The sequence below is a fragment of the Aptenodytes patagonicus genome, chromosome 2 (assembly GCF_965638725.1).
Source record: "Aptenodytes patagonicus chromosome 2, bAptPat1.pri.cur, whole genome shotgun sequence".
In the NCBI taxonomy this organism is placed as follows: Eukaryota; Metazoa; Chordata; class Aves; order Sphenisciformes; family Spheniscidae; genus Aptenodytes; species Aptenodytes patagonicus.
The window spans coordinates 67,104,926-67,127,370 of NC_134950.1; the positions used below are offsets into that span (position 1 = coordinate 67,104,926).

The following is a 22,445-nucleotide window of genomic DNA, read 5'->3' on the forward strand; positions in this document are numbered from 1 at the left end:
CATGCCTAAGTTTAACTAAAATCTAGAGCTGCAGAAGTCGATAGCTCTGCAGTCAGCTGATGTGCAGCTGCTGAGATGCCTCAATACAAGTAGCAAAAGAAAGGGTAGAAAAAACCCGTCAAACTGTGGACTGCAAAATAAGCAGACAAAAGCTCATTGCCTTCAACAGCACATCTGAGCCCTTCTGTTTGTCCCTACCGCTCCCGGGGGAAAAGGGCTGCGAAGTAGCATTGAGCTCTTGAGTAAACAGGACGCTCTCCGGAAAAGCCGTGTCTCTCGCAGCCTGGACCTTCAGCCGTGAGCCCGGCGTGCCCTCCCCGTCACAGAGGGATTTTTCACAGTCGGCAGTCAAGGTCCCTAGGGGAGGGAGGTGAAATACACCACCAGCAGCTGTAGCTCACTGACTGGCAATTTGGAGGCAAATGTTTAAGAACCCTCGGGCAAAGCTGTTTCATTCACAAGGTGTACGCGCCTGTGTGAGTATTTACATGAACTCGCATCCATGTTCTGAAGGAAGCATTGTATCTCCTCCAGTTCGGAAAAGACTGACTTTTCAGAAGCTCCCATTTGGCACCTTTAAGGACTGCCTGCGGCTGCCCGGCTCCGAGCCCGCCAGCCCCCAGCAGGGATGTAGTCGCGCAGCGGCGGAGTTCTGAACCACGGGCTTCGTGATTTCAGCGTGAAAAGCGGCCGGGCTTTCTTTGCCTTTTTGTTTTTTTGGAAGGAGTAACAACGGCTGACACCTTTTGTCCTGTGAGCTACCGCGCGTTAGGGAATGATTAACGAAAACCTGCGAAGGAGGGGAAAATAGCGAGCATAGGCGGTGGTTAGTCCGGACTAACTCTTGCTGCCGGCTACCTGTTGAGGTGGGTTTACGCAGGCGCTTCGTTCTTTCTGTCTTTCCAAGAGAGTTCATTTAAGCCCAGCTGGACCTGCCTAGCGCCGCTCCAGCCGTGCTGGAAGACGCGACTTCCGAGTCTCCCTAGGAGCGAAGGCAAAAAGCAGAGAGAAGTTTTCTGAGGTGGGGACCGGGGCCGGGGCCGGCTCCGCTCCGCTCCCTGCCCGCGGACCGCCCCGCGCTCCGGCTGCCGCCCCGGGCAGCCCTGCGGAGGCAATTGCAAGCTAAGCCGGGAGAGGGAGAAAGGGGGGAAAAATCCCCCCACCCCTCCTTTCCCCAAGGAGACATCCCCGGGAGCTCAGCCTCCCGGAGCAGCGGGCGGGGCGGCGCGGAGGCTCCGCCGCTCCGCGGGGCGGGTCCGGGCGCGGCGAGGGGGTGCGCGGCCGGGGCGCCTCCCCCGGCGGAGGAGGCGGCGGGGGCGCCGGGCCCCGCGACCAGCCGAGCGGAGGGCGCTGCCTGCCAGGGGGCGGCCGGGGCTGCCGCGCCGCCTCCGCGCCCGGCGGCGCAGGCTGCGCCCCTGCGAGCGGCGGGGCACCCTGCGCGGCGGCACTCTCCGCCCTTCGCTTTCCTCCTCCTTCCCTCCCCGCAGCCGCCCGGCGCTGGCGGGGGGCGGCCGCCCCTGGCTCTCCGGGGAGCGGCGGCTCCGCTTTCCGCCCGCGGAAACTTTGGCCGGCGTGCAAGGGGGAGGATGGAGCCGGGGGAGCCCGCGGCGGCGCCCCTCAACCGGTCCCGAGCTGGGGCAGAGCCGCCCCGCGGGGAGTTCAACCTCTCCGGGCTGCCGGAGGCGGAGGGGAAGCCCCTCTTCGGCATCGGCATCGAGAACTTCATCACCTTGATCGTCTTCGGCTTGATCTTCACCCTGGGGGTGCTGGGCAACTCGCTGGTGATCACGGTGCTGGCGAGGAGCAAGCCAGGCAAGCGCCGCAGCACCACCAACATCTTCATCCTCAACCTGAGCATCGCCGACCTAGCCTACCTGCTCTTCTGCATCCCTTTCCAGTCCACGGTCTACATCCTCCCCACGTGGGTGCTGGGCGCCTTCATCTGCAAGTTCATCCACTACTTCTTCACCGTCTCCATGCTGGTGAGCATCTTCACGCTCTCGGCCATGTCGGTGGACCGCTACGTGGCCATCGTGCACTCCCGACGCTCCTCGGCCTTGCGCGTTTCCCGCAACGCACTGCTGGGTGTGGGGCTCATCTGGGCGCTTTCCTTCGCCATGGCCTCACCAGTGGCTCACCACCAGCGCCTCTTCCACCGCGACGCCAGCAACCAGACCTTTTGCTGGGAGCACTGGCCCAACCCACACCACAAGAAGGTCTACGTGGTTTGCACTTTCGTCTTCGGCTATCTGCTCCCGCTGCTGCTCATCTCCTTCTGCTATGCCAAGGTGGGGCCAAGCGGGTAGTGGTGAAGGGTATGTAAAAGGGATGGGGGGGACAATGGTGGCAGGTGTCCTTAAGCTGTGGGGACATCTCTGGGCACATGGAGGGACATGGCACTGTCGGGAGGCAACGGGGCAGAGGTGAGTTTGTAGCACAGAGGGAGAGGGGCAGGTTTTATAACCAAGGGGTGACTGGGGGTACACGTGCATGTGTGGCACAGAAGGGTCAGGACAGGGATTGCACGGGGTGGGGAGGGGGGGTTTGTTCATGCAATTACTGGGGTCCCCTCTGCCAGGTTTCCTTGTTGCAAAATGCTAAGGAGCCCCAGTGCTCTGCCGCTTTCTCTGTCAACACAACTCTCCTAGTTTCTTGCAGTGCTGTACGAGGAGTTTAACTCAAAGTACAACAAAGCAACAAGTTGTTCAGGCTTCAGACGAAGCATTGTGGTTCTTTAAAATGCAGCGCACTTAAAAATGACACAAATCCACCAGTTTGGTCTGATCCAGTGAACGTGTTAAGAGCAAAAGGTGCGTCATGCTGCCTGGTCCCTGTGAGCCCTGTCTTGCCCCAGTTGAAGTGGATGGGAGGTTTAACCTCTAGCTTCAGCAAGGGCAGGTGGTGGCAGGGAGCAGTGCGGGAGGACCCGGGTAGGAGAAAGCAGTAAGTAAGGGTGCCTGAATAATAGTACTTAAGGACTTTTCTGCTCAGGCTAACTGTCACATTTTTCTGTGAGTATTAATTGCAGCCTTCAGCGTAGGGTCCGCCGCTTGCTGCTGGACAGGATCTGGAGCGCCGGCTGCTACCCGCTGAGTTAGGCAGAGATCCTTCTGTTTCTGGGCCAGCAACCTTCAGTAGAAGGATTTCTCCTTAGGCAGTAATTTACATTCAAGAGGGTGGGTCTGTTCTTGCAAATAAGGGCTGCTTAAGTGTCGAGAAGTCAGTTCTTTAATTGGCAAGTTAAACAGATGTAATTAATGTAATTAATGTATTCAGTTATTAACAAATAATTTTTATGTTCTGTTCAGTTTTATATGTATTACATCAACTTAATTGTGGTGTGCAAATTAAGGCCAGAATGGCATCCAACTCTGCTAAAACTGAGTTATGCAGAAGTCGAAGGACAACATTTCTAAATTACTCTTTGTAATGAAACAAGTCTGACCTGGCAAATGGGGAAGAAATACATGTTTTCATACATAAACTGAATTGTTTTCCCTGGGTGAATACACTGGTGTTTCATCTACAGTGGTGAACATGACTGAGCTGTGAGAGGGATGAAACTTGCAGTAGCCATAGATCACCAGAGTTTTCCGGAAATATTACGTATTTCAGGGAGACAGTTACCAAATGTGTGCAGAGGGAGCTTTTCAGCTATTAAGAATTCTTACTTGTATTTTTCAAAGCCAAAGCATCTTCATTGTCAGCATAGAGTACCAGCCTTCAAAGTCTAATTATATGACAAGATTGAAAACAAGTCTTTCAATATTATAACAGTCCTGCATAGTATAGGGGGGGGGGGAAAGGAAATGTGCTTAAACAGAATATAAGCATAGTAAATATAGCACACCACGTTGTTACAAAGCACTACAAAAGTAGATATCTCAATATTAGTATGAATATGTAGTTTAAAAAAAACCCAAACAACAAAACAACTCTATGTGAAATAAATGCCCAGAACAAGTTAATAAAATCAAGGCCACTCAGAGTTACAACTAAAATCTTGTGCTTAAATTATTGCCAAGGCTAGGCTCTTACCCTTGCTTGGTGATGTGTTTTGAGCCTGTATGTACGATCTTGCTTGCCACGGTGTCAAGCTGGAGGACCCAACCTGAAGGGACGAGTTCTAGGAGACACCTGGGAGATACGTGGTATTCCCATCAGTGTCAATGAAGCTGAGAAATGCCATGGCTTGTACAAGGCTATTTGAGGCATTTGTACCCTGCAGCACCAAGGCTCGTTCCTGCCCTCATTAGGACCCACTGGCAAATCTCCAACTGCCATATTTTGGCACGTGGGGCAGAGTGAGGAGAAGTCAAGGATGATGGCAGTTGAAAATCAGAGCTGAATTTTTAGATTTGTCAAAGCCATTGCTACTCTCACAGGTCTCCAGCAGAGTTGTCGCTGCGAGCTTTTATTGATGTCACTAGAGTACTATGAAGTACAACAAGTATTTTGGCTTCTGGATACATGCAGGGTTAGAGCATCGCTGCTGTGTAATAGCCTCAGAAATATTATAAAAATAAATGCATTAGTTTCTTATGGACTTCACTGGTTTTCATGAACTGTGGATCAGCTAAATAATGCAATCTTCTGATACAGTAGATTAAGACAAAGGAGACTCATTTCTCTATTTGAATATATTGCCATTTCCAGACTCCTTTAAGGCAGTTCTGTTTCTCTTATAAGCAAATTGCAATTGAACTTTCAGTTTTTGAAAGTCTCATTTTTTAGGCACTCTAATAGGGAGCTGAGTTCTTTCTCACTCTCTCTTAAATTATGTTAGGGGAGATTTGTATTTTTCCTAGCAGACAGCAAGACTATTACAACCTACGGAAGTGCTGAAATAGTGCTAGGTATTTGGAAACGGCGCCCTCTCACAAAATCAGAACTGGAAATCTCACGTGGTGTGCTCTTAAGGCAGAGATTTATGAGATCGTGCTCTGTGTCGTGTGTGTACAGCTACCCGTTTCCACTCTCCCACAAATAACTTTGGGTCAGTTTCAACCAAAGTTGGTAGAGGAGTGAAAATATCAGAAGGAATGATTTATAACTGACTTTTTGTATGTGTTTTGTAACATTGCTACAATGTTTGCTCACTAATGTGTCCTTAAAGGGCAAAATGATAAATGATTCCCAGTGAGCTTCTAACAATTGACATCTGCCAGGGTAGTGCAATGTGACAACTGATTTTGGGTGCCTCTGCTTTTGAGTACCCAGTGATGAGGCTTCAGTCCTTGAAAGTCAGGCCTCCTTCAATCAAACCTTTAGGTTGGACACCTAAAATCATTAGCAAACTTTTTCTTTTATAGATGTATAATGTTAAAAGCTTTTTTTAAAAAAATATTTCTTGCCTTAAGAATGTTTCCATTATTATCTATAATTCTGAACATTCTGGATTCATGGAAGACGTATAATTTATAGACTTGGTTAAAAGTAAGCCATAAAAAGTAGGAGCCTCAACATAAAATACAAACTTATCTTGGCTTAAGATATTTCTCAAATTTTGCTGAGCAGCGAGAGAAAACTTTATTAAACCATGCTGAAAAGAAAAAAGATACATCAGTGTAACATTATTAAATGAAAGAGGGTGAAGGATCTGTTGTGACAATGGAAGTAGCAGCATTACTTTAAAAAATGGATTGCAGGCAATGGCACTCGAATTTAAATCAGGTTCATACTATAAAATATGGTTCAGAATTTAATGCTCGCATTATGGCTCTGTTAAACAAGCAGTTCATTCTTATTAGATAATGACCTTGGGCAGGCTTTCTTGCCACATGGTTTTCAATAGCTGATAATGAAGGTGTAGTCAGTGGAATGATTATATACAGCCAGATAGGAAATATGCTTTGCAACAAGTGTAGACTTCAAAATTTATATTGTTTGGTAGACCTATACAAATAGGCATAGATAGCGTAAGCTATTTTTTTCTCTCTCTTATTGGAAAAATCCCTTTTTCAACTTGATTTAGTCATAGTCCCTCAGCCTGGGCTCTCAAACCGTCTGGAGGTAGTCCCTGAAACGGCTGAAAAAAAAAATGTTAAGAAACGGATAGTCTGCAGGCAAAATCCAGGGCCTCCCAAATGCCATCAGTGGTAGTTGTGGTAGCACAGTCCGGACCAGCCTGGACCTTCTTATACTTCTATGATCCTACAAGTCTCCTTACACTCTCTTTCACAACAGCATAACTTTCTTCCCACAGCACCCTGCCCTCATCTCCAGGAAAAAAAAAGAAAGCTATTCCTTCCCTGAGAGCCAAATACACTCTCTGATCAACAGGTACAGGAAGGGTGGAGTCAGAAGAGTTTCAGGTGAAGAGTTAATTCTTCCACAGAGCTGAATTTTTTAAAAATGTGACACCTTATTGGAAAAGGTTGTGACCTATCTTTTAGCAAGGTATTTCATTCTGTGAGTTAAAAATGCATGTGTAAATGTAATAGTGGATATTTTGAAAGACTTTCCTTAGAGAAATAACCTGAGACAAAATGAGAGGCACATGTAGAATTATTATTCATTCAGGTGAAGTGACAGTGTCTGTTAGAGGAACAATTGATTATTCACCATCCCAGAGAAGAGATAATTTGAACAGGGCAGTGAGGAGAGGTGTCTTTGATTTGCCTTGTAGTGTTTGTGCATAAACATGGCTTTTAATATCCCTCCACGGCATTCTCTGTAGGTCTCTGAGTGCTGTTCTGCTGCTGTTGATAGGTAATTAAATTCTGCCTATTTCTCTTGCTGCTGGTTTGCATACCATCTGGTACACTATCACATAGAGCCAGCACGTTTTCACTGCGAGACTTATTTTATGAAATATATATATAATCTGAAAGAGGGGAAGTTGAGAAGGATTCGTTGGAAGGTTATCATCTAAATCTTCAACACCCCCCGGCCCCCCAAATACCCAATTTAACAGCTTTGTCTACTGCATCTTTCATTTGACTGGAGAGAGATGCAATGCAAAAACTTGTGCTAAAAGTTTCAGAACAAAAGAAAAAAAAGTTTGTAACTTTAAAAGAAGATTTTGCAGTTCTGATTTCTGGGAAGAGTTTATCTGACTTTAGTTTTGGGCTGTGAGGGAAAATCACAGCACAGTACAGTCTCTGGGTGGCAGGTGGTGGGATTTGCAAAGGTCCAGTAGAAACAGCCCATCGCTGTAAGTTATGTGAAGGGGGTACGATAGGTGAAGCAGCAGTGATGGGAAGTGAACTTCACTGTCTTTCTCCCATGCTCTTTTTGGTTTTTACGTTTTTCACCCATGGACTAAGTAATTCAGCTGTCTTGTACATGGTGACGGCAGGTGAATAGAGTGTGTGAGCCAGAGGATCATCTCCCTGGTCTTCTGCTGGACTTCAGTGGCTCTTCTGTCCTTTCCTTCCAGTCTGCTTCATCCAGGAGAAGGAAGAAGGGCTGAAGCCAAAACCAGACCTTCTCAGAGAAAACCAATTTATTTTTCTTCTGCCTTTCCTGAGCCCAAGTTAGCCTTGCTAGCGACCTGGCTAGTGTTTCAGAATAGGGAGAGCATGCAGGGCTGAGTCTTTCATGCACAAACACGTTCGTGCACAGATAAGCACAAATGAACTGCACTTCCCGTGTTAAGTGGTTACAAGTAATTTTTATTTTTATTGCTGTTTGTGGTTCACTGGTAGCTAAGAGTAGATACCTAAAAAGTGGAATCCACTGATGAGCTATGGTTATTCACAAATACCATCTTATTCCTTTTAACTCATTATGTATGTTTCTAAGACCCAAATGCCAGCGTGGGATCAAGTCTATAGGTCATCTTGTCTGGTGTCTGTCCTGGTAGTGGTTAGCCATGCATCCCAAAGAACACAGAGAAAATGTCCCCAGATGATATAAGAGAATTTGAATTTATACCCTTTTCCCCACCTCAAGAAGTCTCCTTATAAGCCCTAAATTTTAGTGTTATATTCCTTAAAAAAAATCCTTTTCATGCTGGATGACCTTACCTATTAAATTGTTCTCAGTTCATCTTAGACCTATGTAAAGTGCAACCTAACATCATCATCATCATCTAACTGAGCTCTACACTCTGACACTCTCTCTAAAAAAATTCCTCTTACCATATTCTAATTAAACCCGCGAGTTTAATTAAGCATCTCGGTTTTTTAATTCCGTATGGTTTACAACTTGTTAAACACATTCAGCTGAAGAGCATATTCCCTGCCCCCATGCCTAGAAATCATGCCATATGAATATATTAGATTCAGCAAATAATGACTGCAGATAAAGTAGGGCATGCACCTCTATGCATCCATTGTCCAAAATCTTATGTGTAAATCATTATGTTAAAATTTGGACCCTGCTCTTGGATGATGAGCCTTTTTGAGACACAGTTTAAAAAATTGCTTGTGAAAGGTACATGACAAGTATCATCAAGTTGTTGATAAAGGTCATGCCTCGTGAGATACTTTTTAGTATAAATTATTTTTGAAAGCCTAGGCTTCTTTTGAAGATCAAATAACACCAACATCCTGATTATATTAACCAAACATCCATCTGAAGAAAGCAAATTACGCAGGTGACTCAGAAAAGCTCTGACTCAAAACATACACTTTTTATGTTACATGCCGTAAAGGTCGTTCTAAATTAACAAGCATTGACATTTTTATGGAAGAAGAATGATTGCTAATTCTAGGTGCATGATAGGTTTCCATTTGTTGCCTTGTTCATTTGTGATACGTATTTGTTATGTAATACATCTGAATTTTTATATAAGAATTAAATTGTCATCTGCTTCATATTTGTTGATCCACACAGATGCAGATATGTAATTCCTTTGGATTTTATACTGTGCACTTTTGAAATGTGTAAATTGGATGTAAGCGACTCTAAAATAGATGGGTTTGAATTTTAGAAAATGGTGAAATACAAGATGCAAATTAATCTTTTCAGGTTCTTAATCATCTGCATAAAAAGTTGAGAAACATGTCAAAGAAGTCAGAAGCGTCCAAGAAAAAGGTAGATTGCTTTCATTACTAATACCTATTTGTTTATATTTTAGTTTTATGGCTAAGCTAGTTTGGTATTATATTGCTTGTTGCCAAAGATGTAATGGAGAGAAGGAATTGAAATGAAGTATTTAATGACGTATTCAGTGTCTCTCTGAACTTAGCAGGACTGGAAGCTTTTCTAATTTGAGTTTTCCATCGTAATGCATCAAGCCACTACCTGAGTTCCCCAAATTTTGAACTTCAGAGCATCTGAAATTTAGACACGGAGAGACAACCTGTCTCTAATATTAAATGGGGTTTTTTTTGCCTCACGGGCATTTTTCCCTAACTTGTAAATCTTTTTTTTTCTTTATTTTTTTAACTAGCTGAATTTTTTAATGTTTTATGAAGAATTCCTAGGTTATACCATGAGACTTTAAAATGAGGTTTATTGTGCTTCCTGATGGGAGTCTAATAAGAGACTTTTAATGATTCTGCAACTCTTCTATTGATTTTCCACAAAACGTTTTTTTCCTCTTATGTTCAAGACTTAAGTTATATACTGGTTACAAGCAGAATCGTGAAAGGTCTTTAAAGCAGAATATAAGCTTTGCGGTTTAGAGCCATATTTGAAAGATGTGTTTATATATTTAATTTGTCAGTTAATATAATATGGTTCTGATTTTTGAGCAGATTTGACCACAGTAATCATTTGACTAACTTCTCAGTTTATGAATGTGGAGTCAGAAAAACCCCTTAGGCTATAGCTCTTCATTTGATCTGATCACTATTACCATATGGGCATGCAGACTGTCTGCAATGTAAATGAGATATACATGGGCTCAACAGAGAATAACATTCTCTATTTTTTTGAAAAATATCCTAGTCAATAGATTTTAAATCCTAGAATTAAAAGCATTATGGCCCTGATTCCATAAGATACTTAACAGATATACTTTTGCACTTAATGTTGTCAAGGCCAAAGGTGCAGTTTTCAAAGGCGTTTCGTACATTGCCATCTCTACTCTCATCTAAATTATTCTCAAACTGGAAATATCTGTGCATTTCCTCTAAACACTAACTCTTAAAAATTGCAAGCAAAAATCGGATCTGGCTAGGAACTAGCTTTCATAGCTTCAGGGAAAAGCATTACAGATATGCCCAAGACTGCTTGGATGTATCTGGGTTCAGTAAAGGGCAAAAAAAAAAGCAGCCCAAAACTTTTTTTGCCTTAGAAAATAAGTTTCTGATCCTAAGGCCTAACTCATGTTTTTCAAAGCAACTCTGTTTTCACTAGTGTACAGTATCTTTCTTCTTTTCCTTCTACTGTTTTGTTAAGAATGCATTTCAGGCTTAATGACACATTTCTAGCTTTATTCCAGCCTTTATGAAAATTTCAGTAGTAGAATCTTAAAATGAATTTGCTATATGTGTGGAAAAAAGTTAACGAAAAGTATGAATGTGCCTAAACGCTATTTTTTGTGCTTTTTGGTCACAAAGCATCAATATTAACATCATGTATTTCAGGTGGGTTTTATTTGCTAATGACAAACCCTAAGCAAGCTCCCATCAGGTAAACAAGAGCTGCCCTTTAGCGTTACCTTGGTTGCGAGGCATAGTGATGATTTTGAAAAGGTAAGCTCTGAAGTTAGGCTTAGGAGGAATAATGGGATAAAACAGATGTTGTGAGGTTTCCTAATGCGAAATTACTTATTCTGCAGGTACGAAATACCTTAAGTAAAATAGTTACAAGAGACACATGGTCAACCTCTGCTTTCAGGCACATCTATATGGTCTATTGAAAGTAGTGATTTTCCTGGTGTAATTTTTTTTAGAATTTTGAACACACTGAAGTTTTTTGCCTCTTTTGAAGTACTTGTGCATGTGGTATCCAGACAATCAGTTTTCAGTTGGAATATTAACACATTGAAGGGATCAGAGAATGAAATCCTCTTAATTTGTACTTCCTTGTTAGCACATATTCTCCCGATGAGACCTGAAAGAGAAAATATTTGTGTGGCTGTTTGTTAGTGGCAACTGACTCAATCTCCATAGGCTAAGTAGAGGAACGGCTTGTGAAAACAGATGAATCCTTGAGACTAAACAAATTGTATTTACTACAGATATAATGTCCTTTGGTTTCTATTGTGAGATTTTGCTAACCAACAACAGTATCTGTCATAACTTATTTTGGCCTGTTGCCACAGAACTCAAACTTTTTTTTCTGTAAGTTTCTGCAAGTTAACTCATGTTGTGATTAGGTAGGTCAGTCTGAATTGCTACTGAGCATTAATAAATTCAAGAAGTATAGACCAAGTTCAGTAAACTAGCAAAAAGTCTAGATATTCTCTGTGCTGCAGTATTTATCACTCTGTGGCCACTGCGTTAGTTTTGCCTGTGAAGAAGAGCCTAGAGTTATCTGAAAAATTATGTTGTAAAGAGCTAATATAGTAATTATAACGGTCCATAACATAATATGCTTTGGAATTAATATTAGGCTTTTATTGGGAGAGTGATTTAGTTGAAAGAGGTACTTGTTAGAGGAGTAGATATTAATTAGTTGAGCAACTGCAAAGCACTAGCTGCTGTTTCTTAAGTAGCTGAAAGTTAAAGAAAACATTGACAGTCAAACTCCACTGTGCCCTGGCAGGATACCTTCAGCACCTGAAAGGTCCGTACTGACTGATACTGTAGCTGCCTGGATGGATCTAATGAACTTGATGGCCTTTCCTCTCAAAAATAATGAAAGTGGAGTCAGGAGGCAGCACTGGATATTTTGTGTTCCATTTTTCTGAATTCAGTGTTTGGTGAGCTTTAGTTTCCAGATTGGTTTTGACAATGTGCAGTCACGAGAAATTTTAAGCTCCTTACTTTTCTCTTTTTTTCCCTAGTTGTATCCCAGGATATTGTTGTATGACTCCCCCTGTGGAAATTTTATGTTTAAAGGAGAGACTTTCACAAAAGTCCCTGCTCCTTTTGTAGGCACTTGAGCAAAGTGTTTGTCTGACTGCTCGAAGCTCTTCCACTAGCTGCCTTCGTGTATAATAGATCTCTCTTGAAATTTTGGTCAGAAATCCTTGTGCACCGCAATAAAATATAGATCATTAGATCTGGATGAGATTTCCCAAAGACCTATTGTTATAATTATTTTACACCAAGCTTATGTCCACCTCAGAAAAGGCGAGGCTTTTGTGTAGGGAGTCAGGAACATCATTCTTCACCTTCGAGCAAAGTTATACACTTGCCTTTCACTGTGACATTTTCAAGGCTAAGGTTCTCCTTGCAGTAGTTCACTATGCAAAATAAAGCCCATATCGGTAATGGAGTAAAATCAGTAATAATAAATATTCCAAAGTGTGTTCTCTCTCAGTATACTCCTCCCCGCTCCCCCCCCCCCCCCCCAATGGTTTTGAAGCAGGTTTAAAGCTGGTTCTTCAAGTGCTCATCAGACATCTGTGTTTTCCTTTCCCTGTCTCAGACAGCACAGACCGTGTTGGTGGTGGTAGTGGTTTTTGGCATCTCCTGGCTGCCGCATCACGTGATTCATCTCTGGGCTGAATTTGGAGTTTTCCCACTGACTCAAGCCTCCTTTCTCTTCAGAGTAACTGCACACTGCCTGGCTTACAGCAATTCTTCTGTGAACCCGATTATATACGCATTTCTCTCTGAAAATTTTAGGAAGGCCTACAAACAAGTCTTCAAATGCCAGATAGGTAACAAGTCACCTCTGAATGATGCTAAGGAAAATAAAAGTCGGATAGATACACCACCGTCTACCAACTGTACACACGTGTGAACTTTGAAAAGTCCTGTATGTTGGCTCTTCATTTGTGTGAACTAAACACCTAGAAAACAAAGCACAATGAGCTTTATCCTGGGTTTATCATGATAAAGCTAATTGGTATTTAATGTACCGAAGTTGCATTTGTAGCAAAAGTTTGTGAAACTGGTATGAAAGAAAACTGGGCTGATCCTTTGCATCTTAGATAGCTTTGTCAAATGAAGCTCTTGGACCTTTAAAAGATACTTGAGAAAAAAATGTTGGAAATGATATGTCTGTGTTCTTACTCACTAAGCATATGGTGTGTAAACGTTCAAATATACAAGGAGGAAATGTTGATATGGACAAGTAACTTTCTAACATCTTACTCCATCGAAGTGAAGAGATGGCTAAATTTTCTGTCTTACAGATAATAAATACCGTAATACTATGATTTCAGAGAGGAAAACTTTTGTGCTCTCTTCAGATTGTTTTGACAATGCTTTTTCTCTTTTTAAAGTAAAGATGGGCTCTGATTCGCAGTTGAAATAACCCGTATACAACTTGAGGCAATTGCTTTAGAGAGGAAATGCTAATTTTATCTGTTTAGCTGTCTTTTTAATGTAACATACTGAGTAATGATGGACTTTTTTCCACTTCATGTGCCTGCCTTACTGTATACACAGAACTTTTGTGTACGCTATATAGGGTTTTGTTTATGGCCTGTATGTAGTTGTACCAAAATGAGGATTTGTGTCTATCTGAGGGAAGCTTTTTTCATGTGTTGCATGTGCGCGTGTGTGTATGTTTTGTTAACTTTATAGACTTTGAGATGGAGATACAGTTTTAAATGTGCAATGTGTACATATGTTTTAAAATACTATGCTCCATAAAGCAACTCTGGGCAATGCTTAAGCATTTAAAAATAGCATTCCCTTAAAAGTTGTAGGAGGGGCTTGATACCGTGTAGCTCTAAATTGGAAAAATTCAGAAGGATGCATTTAAATCAATACAAAGTATATGAGGTAAATGGTCCAATTCTGCAAATTCTTAAATAAGATGAGTAGTTTCAGCAGTTTTATAAAAGTATTTAATATGCCTTTAAGTGGTAAACCACTAAAGAAGTAGCAGAAGGGCACTCAGTCCTTTGAGAACATTATTGTTAGCCGGAGTAAGATATGATTTTACCTTTTTTATTAATGACCCATAGACTCACAGAGTAAATTAAGTTGGAGGAACCTCCGGACATCCTCTCAAGGCAGGGCTACCCTCAGCGTTGGCTCGCTTCCTTGTCTAGGCAAGTTTTGAAAATTTCTAAGGATGGCGATTCAATGATTTTTTTGGGGCAACCTGTGTCAGTGCCTTATCACCCTCACTAAAATATTTTTCTCTTATCCCCGGTTGGGATTTCCCTTGATGTATCTCGCGACCATTGCCTTCTGTCCCTTCGCTGTGTACTTAAGTCTTCTCTCTAACTAATATGTAATTTAAGATGGCAATTAAATTTCCCCCCAGCCTTCTCTTCTGAAACAATGCGTCACTCCCAGTCTCTCCTTATTTGTTGTGCTCCAGCTCCCTGGCTGGATTAGTGGCCTTCCACTGGCCTTCCTCCATCCAGTGTATCCATCCCTCTCGTGAACTGGGGTGTTCAAAACTGAACAGTGTGTTCCAGATGTGGCCTCACGAGCACTGAGTAGACTAATCGCTTCCCTTGACCCGTTGGCTGATTCTTGCTAATACAGCCCAGTATTACAGTAATTTGTTGCTGCAAGGGTACACTGCTGACTCATATTTAATTTCTGCTTTACAAGAAGTCTCGTGTCCTTTTCTACAGAATTGCACTGAGTCCCAGTCCAAGTTTCAGGACTTTGCTTTTGGCTTTGTTGAACTTCATGCATTTGATAGCTGTTACTTCCATTCTTCCGGCTTCTCAAGGGCCCTCGGAAAGGTAGCCCTGCTCTCCAGCATATCCACCGCTCCCCCGGGTTTGGTATCACGTGCAAACTTGCTGAGAGAGTCCTGCACCCTTTTTGGGTCTTTGAAGATGCTAAATAGTGTTGGCCAGATGCTCTGTCAGATTCCTTTTTCTCCACAATCTTTCTTAAAAAAAAAAAAAAAAAAAAAAAAAAAAAAGAGTTCAGAGTGGTGGAACCGCATCAACTATGGAGGGTTAGTTCACATGAAAATGTCTACATTTATGTGTCAGTATTGTCTGCTTGGAGTCAGTAAGATAATGTTGAAGACACGCTGTTGCATGCATGGTGTTTGTGTCCATTCTTTCATATGAAGAGACAGTTTGATGATATTGCTAGGAACACAAAATATATGAAAAAACCCTCAATCGGAGAAGAAGGGTTTATCTGTGCAGGAAACCATTTTCTGGGTTAGAATTGAGGTTAGGAAACACAGCCTAGAACAACGTTGAAGTTCCTTTGAGTTTTCAGATCCTCATCACCTACTAATCATTCAAATTATTAAAGCACTATCAAACTTCAGCTGAATTTATAACATACTAGGAGATTCTGCAGCTTCAAAAATTGTATTTTTTTTGCTTTGAAAAAATTGCGTGTGATTTTATTACTTTGAATAAAAAATTACAATGTAAATATGTAATTGTATAAAGTTAGAAAAAGCTTTTTTTTTTCCTTAATTGTACATAATTGCAAAACCAGGTGATTGATAGTAATGGAGCTACATCTGTTTGAAATTTTAAGGATGAGGAGGTGGGGGGGACTGCAGTAACAGCTAGTTAGAAAGGCCTCACCTGGTTCCTGGTGAGTATCAGTAAAACTTCTGCCTTACTTTTCAGAGAAACCTTAAGAAGCAGCTGGCACGCCAAGGCTCAATTTCCTGCCTAAAACACGCTTTTGTTGATCAGTGTCTCTAGCGTGACTTTGACGTAATCAGCTGTGACACGGAGGCTGCGAATGTAAAAACAGTGTTAACATATGCTGTGAACTGTGTCTAACCCCTGAGCAGCTGGACAGTTGGGCAGGAAGTTGTCATGCCACAAAAATGGCTAATTTGGGCAGAAAATCAGGGAATGGGCACTAATGATCCCTTACAACTGAATGTCTGCTTGTCTGCTTTCAAGTTCTGAACCTGTTGGTGGGGATCGTTATTTCTGGTTGAGGATGAAGCAAAAGTTTCACCTCATTTACTTGCCTAATGTGTTTTTTTACATCTTTTTAACCAGAAAGGTTAATTTCAGTGTACGCTGAAGTAAAAAAAAAGAAAAAAAAAAAAGATTTCTCTGGCTAGGGCTGAGTTTTCCACTCATAGAAAGATGAATAATCCCACTGAATTCCACCCTGTTGTGTGAATTTGAAAATATTATTCTGTACAAAACAAAATAGGCAACAGGAATGATTACTCAAATTCCTCTTGAACTAAAGCAAGATATGTGTGTGTAATTAAGCAAATACTTAAATTTCTCTTAAATTATATTTCTCATCAACTGAGAGAATTGGAGAACTCCAACAGAAACTGCTACTCATATTTTTTTATAAATTCCCTGAAATTTTATTGTATGTATACTGCCAAAATGCTACCTCTTTGTGCTGCTTCACGAGTGTCTCCTGAAGTTTAAAACGTACAATGCACTTTGAACACTGATGACAGAAGTAGTGTATCCCATCATATCAAGTAGTAGGAGTTGTTCAGTCCATCTTAGAACTGTGTTTTAGTAGAGAAATGTAGAAGTCTTTCCTTGTCATAGTTTTCTCTGCAGAGTGGATGAAAGACCCGTGGAGAGGTAGCATCTCTTCAGCACCTCATGCTGATGTGAGAGGGTCTCCTTTCTTGCAGGCTCTAGAAAGGAGCTCAGTCCTGTCTGTTTTCTGAGGTTGTATTAGGACATTGCAGCAGGTTTCTAGCCAATTTTGCATTTTATATTTTGGATTTTCGAGTTTCTACCTTTTGCCTTAAAAAGATGCAGAAATCTCATTAAAACACTGCACCAATGGAACTTTGAAATTGCAAAAACTGATGTTTAAAGAGGTCAAGAAATTATTCCATCAAGGTTCTTCGTGCAATGTTAGCCCTGCCTATTTGTGGGTAGGTGTTTGAGGTACGACACAAAAGATTACAGCAGTGCTCTTCTTCAACTAATAAAACCTAAAATACATTTTGCATCCTCCAAGATATGCGTGGATCCAGATGCACACTGTGCACTACTATACATAAATCAGATTTAGGATCCATATCCAAAATGGAAAGAAAAAAATTAAATGGCCCTTAACTAACATAGTGTTCATCACTTGCAAACACCCTGAAAAATGCTGGGACTTGCTCATCTATGTGTTTGGCTTGGCTAACTTTACAGGTAATTGTATCACTCATTTAACTAATTTTCAAGATGGTAACCATTTTAGCGGAAAGGGAAACTAACGCTTAATGGCCGCTTCTGAGTCATTAAACTACGCAGTTTTCAGTCAGAAGTATGTGCTAAACATTTATGATATCTAATAATGTAAACATTCAGAATTGCCTAAAATTTCTATCTTGTATCAAAAATGTAGAATTTCCTAATATTTCTCGTATGTCTAAGGTAGGTAACAAAATCATATGCTATAGTAGATTACAAAGAGATGACCAAACTGGCTGAAATTATATGTAAAAAATGATTATGACTGTATAAGGAGCAAACTTTAATTTTGTAGTTGAGTGTTTGTTCCCATCTGCAATCTTAATATTCTTTCAATATTTTGTATGATGAAGTTAATTGGATCTTTGATTATTTACAAATTCTTCTGAAGTTTTTTTTCTAAATTTAAACATTGAAAAAAACGTATTTTCAAAACCATTTAATTTTTGGCAAGATAAGACACTTTAATGACATGTTTTAAGTTATGGTCCTTTGAGCTTTGTATTCACTTTCACTTTGTATGCATGCACCTCTTTCTTAAAACCTTAACTTTATTATTTTTATAATCTATTATATCTTCATTTTGTAAAAATAATGTCACTATCTCCAAGAGGTAAACATTAAGCTTCGTATATTTATTGTTGCAGTGAAGTAAATTTTACATTAAATCCCACATTGTAGGGAAAGGGAGGGATCTTTTTATAAAATAATGTTGTGAATGCATTGTTTCAGACATTATCTTCATGGTTGCTTCACAGTATGATGTGTCACAATGAACCTAATGATATCTGTGGTATTTTGGGAAAGGATAAAAGCAGAGAAAAGAACAGCTTCTAGCTTACAGAGCTTGTGTTAGTGTTGTGTATTCAGTACAGGTACAAATGTTGAAGACCAGAAAATTAAAATTCTGTGTTTGTTTCAATGTATAATGAATGTAAAGTAACATGCAGTTGTTTTAAGATATACTGTACTTTGCATGAATTTTCAGGTGATTTTTTCAATAGGTCTGTACCTACCTGTCTCTGCTTATCTCTATAATATGAAATACAAACTGCTTTTCCTACCAAATGTTTTCATAATATTTAAAAACAAGCAGTGCCCTCAGGAAAACTTCCAGAAAAAATAGCATACACAAAACTCAATAGAGTTTCATGGCTAGATGTCATTATGGGTCGAAAATACCTTTTTGAAAAATTAACTGATATAAATAACATTCTCATTTTCAAGTGCTTAAGTGCATGAGGCGTGGTCCTCCTTTCTTTCAGGCTGGTAAAAGTCAATTGAAGTTGATGGAATTCATTGATATTTCTTATTCAAGTGCAATTTAAATCTCTGTAATTTACATGTTGCTTAAGAGACAAACAGAGCCAGATCCATGTATTTGAATATGAAAAGAAACAAAGCTCTCCAATGATGTGAAATCCAAACCTATTTTATTATATGAAAGCCTGTATGTGGCTCCACTTTCAGAAGGAGGCAGTCAAATCAGTGCATATTTGTGTGTAGATTTGCATTAACATCGAGCAATGGCCATTTCAATACGGTAAAAATAGCTAGATGAGCATGAAACCAGAATATGATCAGTCCTATACCTAATGACACGTACTTTTAAAAGCAAAAGGAAATGCTACAGCATGGATTTAAAATGGTGTGCACTTTAATCTCTCAGTTTTACTGTGCAGTTCTTAAATGATCATTTGTATATGCGTATGTACTTGACATTTGTAGATACATCGGTGCGCTTTGGCCAGATACCTTTACTGGATGCAGACTGAGGTCTCATTGTATAGAACTATTTCCTTAAGTGCAGCATTCTCCCCTTGGAAAACTTTGTACCATTTCCATTGCGTGGTTATCCCATTCCCTGATAAACATCTAACCGTATTTAAAATTTGCTTGTAGATGTGACATTTATAGATGAAGTGATGACATGATGTTATTTCTTTACATTGAATTTCACAATTTAGCACAAGCAAACTGGTAGTTTTAATATAGTAAAATGAAAAGTCATACATTTAGGAATGAAGAACATGAAGGAATCTTTAAGAACTGATTATTGTACTGGAAAAGGATGATTCCGAAATTGTCAGTTTAATTAAACATAACCTCCAACTCTGTGTAACTGAAAGGACTTGCGTAACCCCTGGAATCATGAATTCGGGATGTGGCGGTACCTGGGGTTGTGTTACTGGAAGCACTGCTGCAAACAGGGAGGCTTTTGCACAAAAAATCCCAAAACACCCAAGCTGAAAAACGTCAGCAATTCAGCTTAGCGGGATATGGTTAAGAAGCGGCTTAATTACAACATAGCTCTGTAGCCACGCGGACAGAGAAATACCTGATGCTGTGCCGCTCTTAAATGAGTGGATGAGTTAGCAAGATCCAGTACGGTGAAATTAAGCTTTAACAGTTCAATCTGTAAATGAAGTGGAAGTCTTTTCATTAAGCCATGCATATAAATAACCCCAGAATGCTTAATGAACAAATGTGACATATTCATCTTGCTTCAAATCACATTTGGGTATTTCTCAAAAGATTTTATGTGTTTAAATCTCAAAATATGGACTAGGTAGTAGCACTGCTATGAGAAAAAAAATGCAGCCTATGTTACGGAGAATTTAGACCTGCTGATCACCGTGGTCCCTTCTGGCCTTAGTCTATTAGCATTCTTACTCTTATTTTTGTAATTAATAGTATGAGAGCTATGCATATATGAATTAAAAACACCACAAAACCGAGCTATTATTCAGTCTATAAGTGATCATCTGAAGACATATCTAGAGTAACTCCGCAAGTGGGCTACATCCTGAAAAGATCTTAGGATAATTAAGAAGTTTGATTGAAATCTCTGGCGTATGGATTGCCATTGTTAGAGAAAGAAGTAAAATGGTGCTGTGCGCTCTTCTCATTTTACTTAATTCTTTTTGCCATAATTACTCTAAATGTAATCACTCTGCATTACTTTTGCATAGCAATTTATCGTTTTCATGCGAACTATGAGCTGACGGTTGCCAGCACATTTGAAACACCTGGTGGTAATTGCATTTCACTCCATAAGTCAACATCAAAGCTTTTTACCAACCTGTTGTGAAACTGTATTGGAAACCTTTACAAGCCAGAGGCTCTCACAATAATGTTTTCATTTCAGCTCAGCTTAAATGAAACCTTCTAAAAAGTAATGCTATACTGAACACACATGATCTGCCATGGCATTTCTGACAGAGCAGTCAACATTTTGGGGAGATTTATACAGGTTGGGTGGTAGATAAACCTGACTAATTCTGAGTGTCCCGTGTGAGTTTTAAGAAAAAACAGCTTCAAAATTGCTCCTGTCTTAAATTCTGCTCACTTGGAAGAGTTGTACAGTGCTCTGATCGTGGCATCCTGTCACTTTGGAGGGGTGTCCCCTTAATCTGCTGTCAGCAGTTAGGCTTTGCTGAGCGTGGTACGTGGTCAGGCCGGCATCTGGTCCCGCTGAGATGCTGCTTCCCAGCTTGCTTACCTGCCATGCAAGGCTCCATGCGGGGTTGTAAGGTGGGAAGGCTGATGTGAAAGTGGGCTCTGCTGTTTTCAAGACTTCTGGGTACTCCCTACTAAAGTGTATACAGAGCAGGGTTTTGTGTTGTGTTGTGCTTTGTTTTGTTTTCCCCTCATCCTGAGAGGAGCAAAGAGACTGTTTTGTCCTTTGAAAGTAAGCAGCCTAACGGATCTTGAGCATCAAGGAAACCACTTCTGTAATTTCAACCCTGAAATCTGTGATCCTGCAGTATCACAGCACTCACAGTGTGTCTTTTCTCTTCCTCCCCATCATCTGCCATCTGCCGCCTTAGGTGAAATTCATCTTGCTCTAGCTATTCAAGCAAATTAACCCCACAGTTCTATGTCTGTAAAGACAAAGTGTGTTGCTATAGATTCAAGGGTATCCTGATAATACGGCCTGATGCACTAGATGAAAAGTAGTACCTAATTATTAACATCGGAGGAGGAGAAGGAAGGGTAGGAGGAGAGGGAGTAAATGTTGAAGACCATCAGTGGAATGGAATATATTTAGGGGTCCAACTTTCAACCTCTACCGAGGCCATACTTAGTACTTTGTAGGCAATTTGTCAGTATAAGGAAAGAGCAGAATCTTCTGGACTTGGGTCATTATTTTTTACATGTATTTATCTCTCCGTGTCTATAATAAACCTTGCAGAATCGTATTTTTATTACGTTGTCCCTTGTTGCTCTACAGAGTTGTCCTGAGATGTGTTTTCAACTGTTCTTGCATTCATATGGATGAATATTTAAATATTCTTTTTAACTCTTGAGGTAATCTTAAGGAAAAAAGGTTTATCGTACCTCCAGTTCTGCAGACACCTGACTGCAAGGCACCGTTTATGTATAAATCACTATTAAACATACAGGGAAATAACCCAGTAACACTTGAAATGATTCTTGGGGGAAAACGAGACACAGCAAGTAGGTTCAAATATGGACTTAATTTTCACCTGCAATATTACAGCTGATGTTCATGTGTGAAACTTGTTTGGAAAGAATACTTATACTATCATCCTATGCTGGAAAAATTCTTAGGCTAAAAGTAATGCAGAACTATACCATGAACATGGACAGAAAATATTGTCCAGATAAAGGGCTCGACACCATTTTGCTATGGATGAAACAATATGAGGATGTTTAGGATGTTTTGTAATCACAGAACCCTCATTAAAATATTTTTGGTGTTTTGTTAATTTTGCCACATCCAGAAGCTTTCTATAATGCCAAATGAAAGAGAATCTTGTATTTAAATTATTTATTCAATAGTTTCCATTAATATATGAAGGCAAGAGTTCATTCCTCTTTTTATAAGACAGCAGTATTATCAATGGTTTAGGTGATGGAAGTAAACGGACTTTCCTACTTCTAATCTGAATCTTACAGTATTTACCCACTCTTAAATACGCTATTCAGAGAGCTTTCCCACTTTTCATTGTGAAATACTGATTTTCATGTGATTTTAAGTGAAATCACTTCCATCGGTATGAAAGAACATGGTAATAAAATGGCTGCTTCATGGCTAATAAAAAGGAAATTATTATAGGAGGAACTATGCTGTGCACATTATTTTGTTTTTAAAATTTGACTTAAAACTTGTAATTGTAATCCTTTTCTTCTTATGTATGAATGATAATTGTTGTATTTAATTCTGCCTGACTAAAAAGGTGCAAACGGAATGTATTATTTGCTTGGTGACTCAGATTTCTAAAAAAGTGTGTATTAATCAAATTAAAGCTCATAACACTGGATGCCTGTTCATGTCCTGCTTTCCTAATCAGTAAAAAAACCCCCACTGTTACTGAAAAATACAGTGCTTTTAAATTAC

General features: G+C 40.5%; 1 protein-coding gene across 1 annotated transcript; it reads left to right on the forward strand.

Moving 5' to 3' along the window:
• Window positions 1-1,539: 1,539 nt before the first annotated feature.
• On the forward strand, window positions 1,540-14,831 carry GALR1 (galanin receptor 1). The gene is made up of 3 exons (XM_076330107.1): window positions 1,540-2,288; window positions 8,917-8,982; window positions 12,433-14,831. Exons 1-3 carry the CDS (start codon window positions 1,587-1,589, stop codon window positions 12,748-12,750), a joined length of 1,086 nt encoding a protein of 361 aa, XP_076186222.1. The 5' UTR covers window positions 1,540-1,586; the 3' UTR covers window positions 12,751-14,831.
• Window positions 14,832-22,445: the final 7,614 nt, after the last annotated feature.

Coding starts and splice junctions, on each gene's coding strand:
- GALR1 (XM_076330107.1), top strand. CDS start 1,587: ATGGAGCCGGGGGAGCCCGCGGCGGCGCCCCTCAACCGGTCCCGAGCT. Junction 2,289..8,916: donor TCTCCTTCTGCTATGCCAAG/GTGGGGCCAAGC, acceptor TAATCTTTTCAG/GTTCTTAATCATCTGCATAA. Junction 8,983..12,432: donor CAGAAGCGTCCAAGAAAAAG/GTAGATTGCTTT, acceptor TCCCTGTCTCAG/ACAGCACAGACCGTGTTGGT.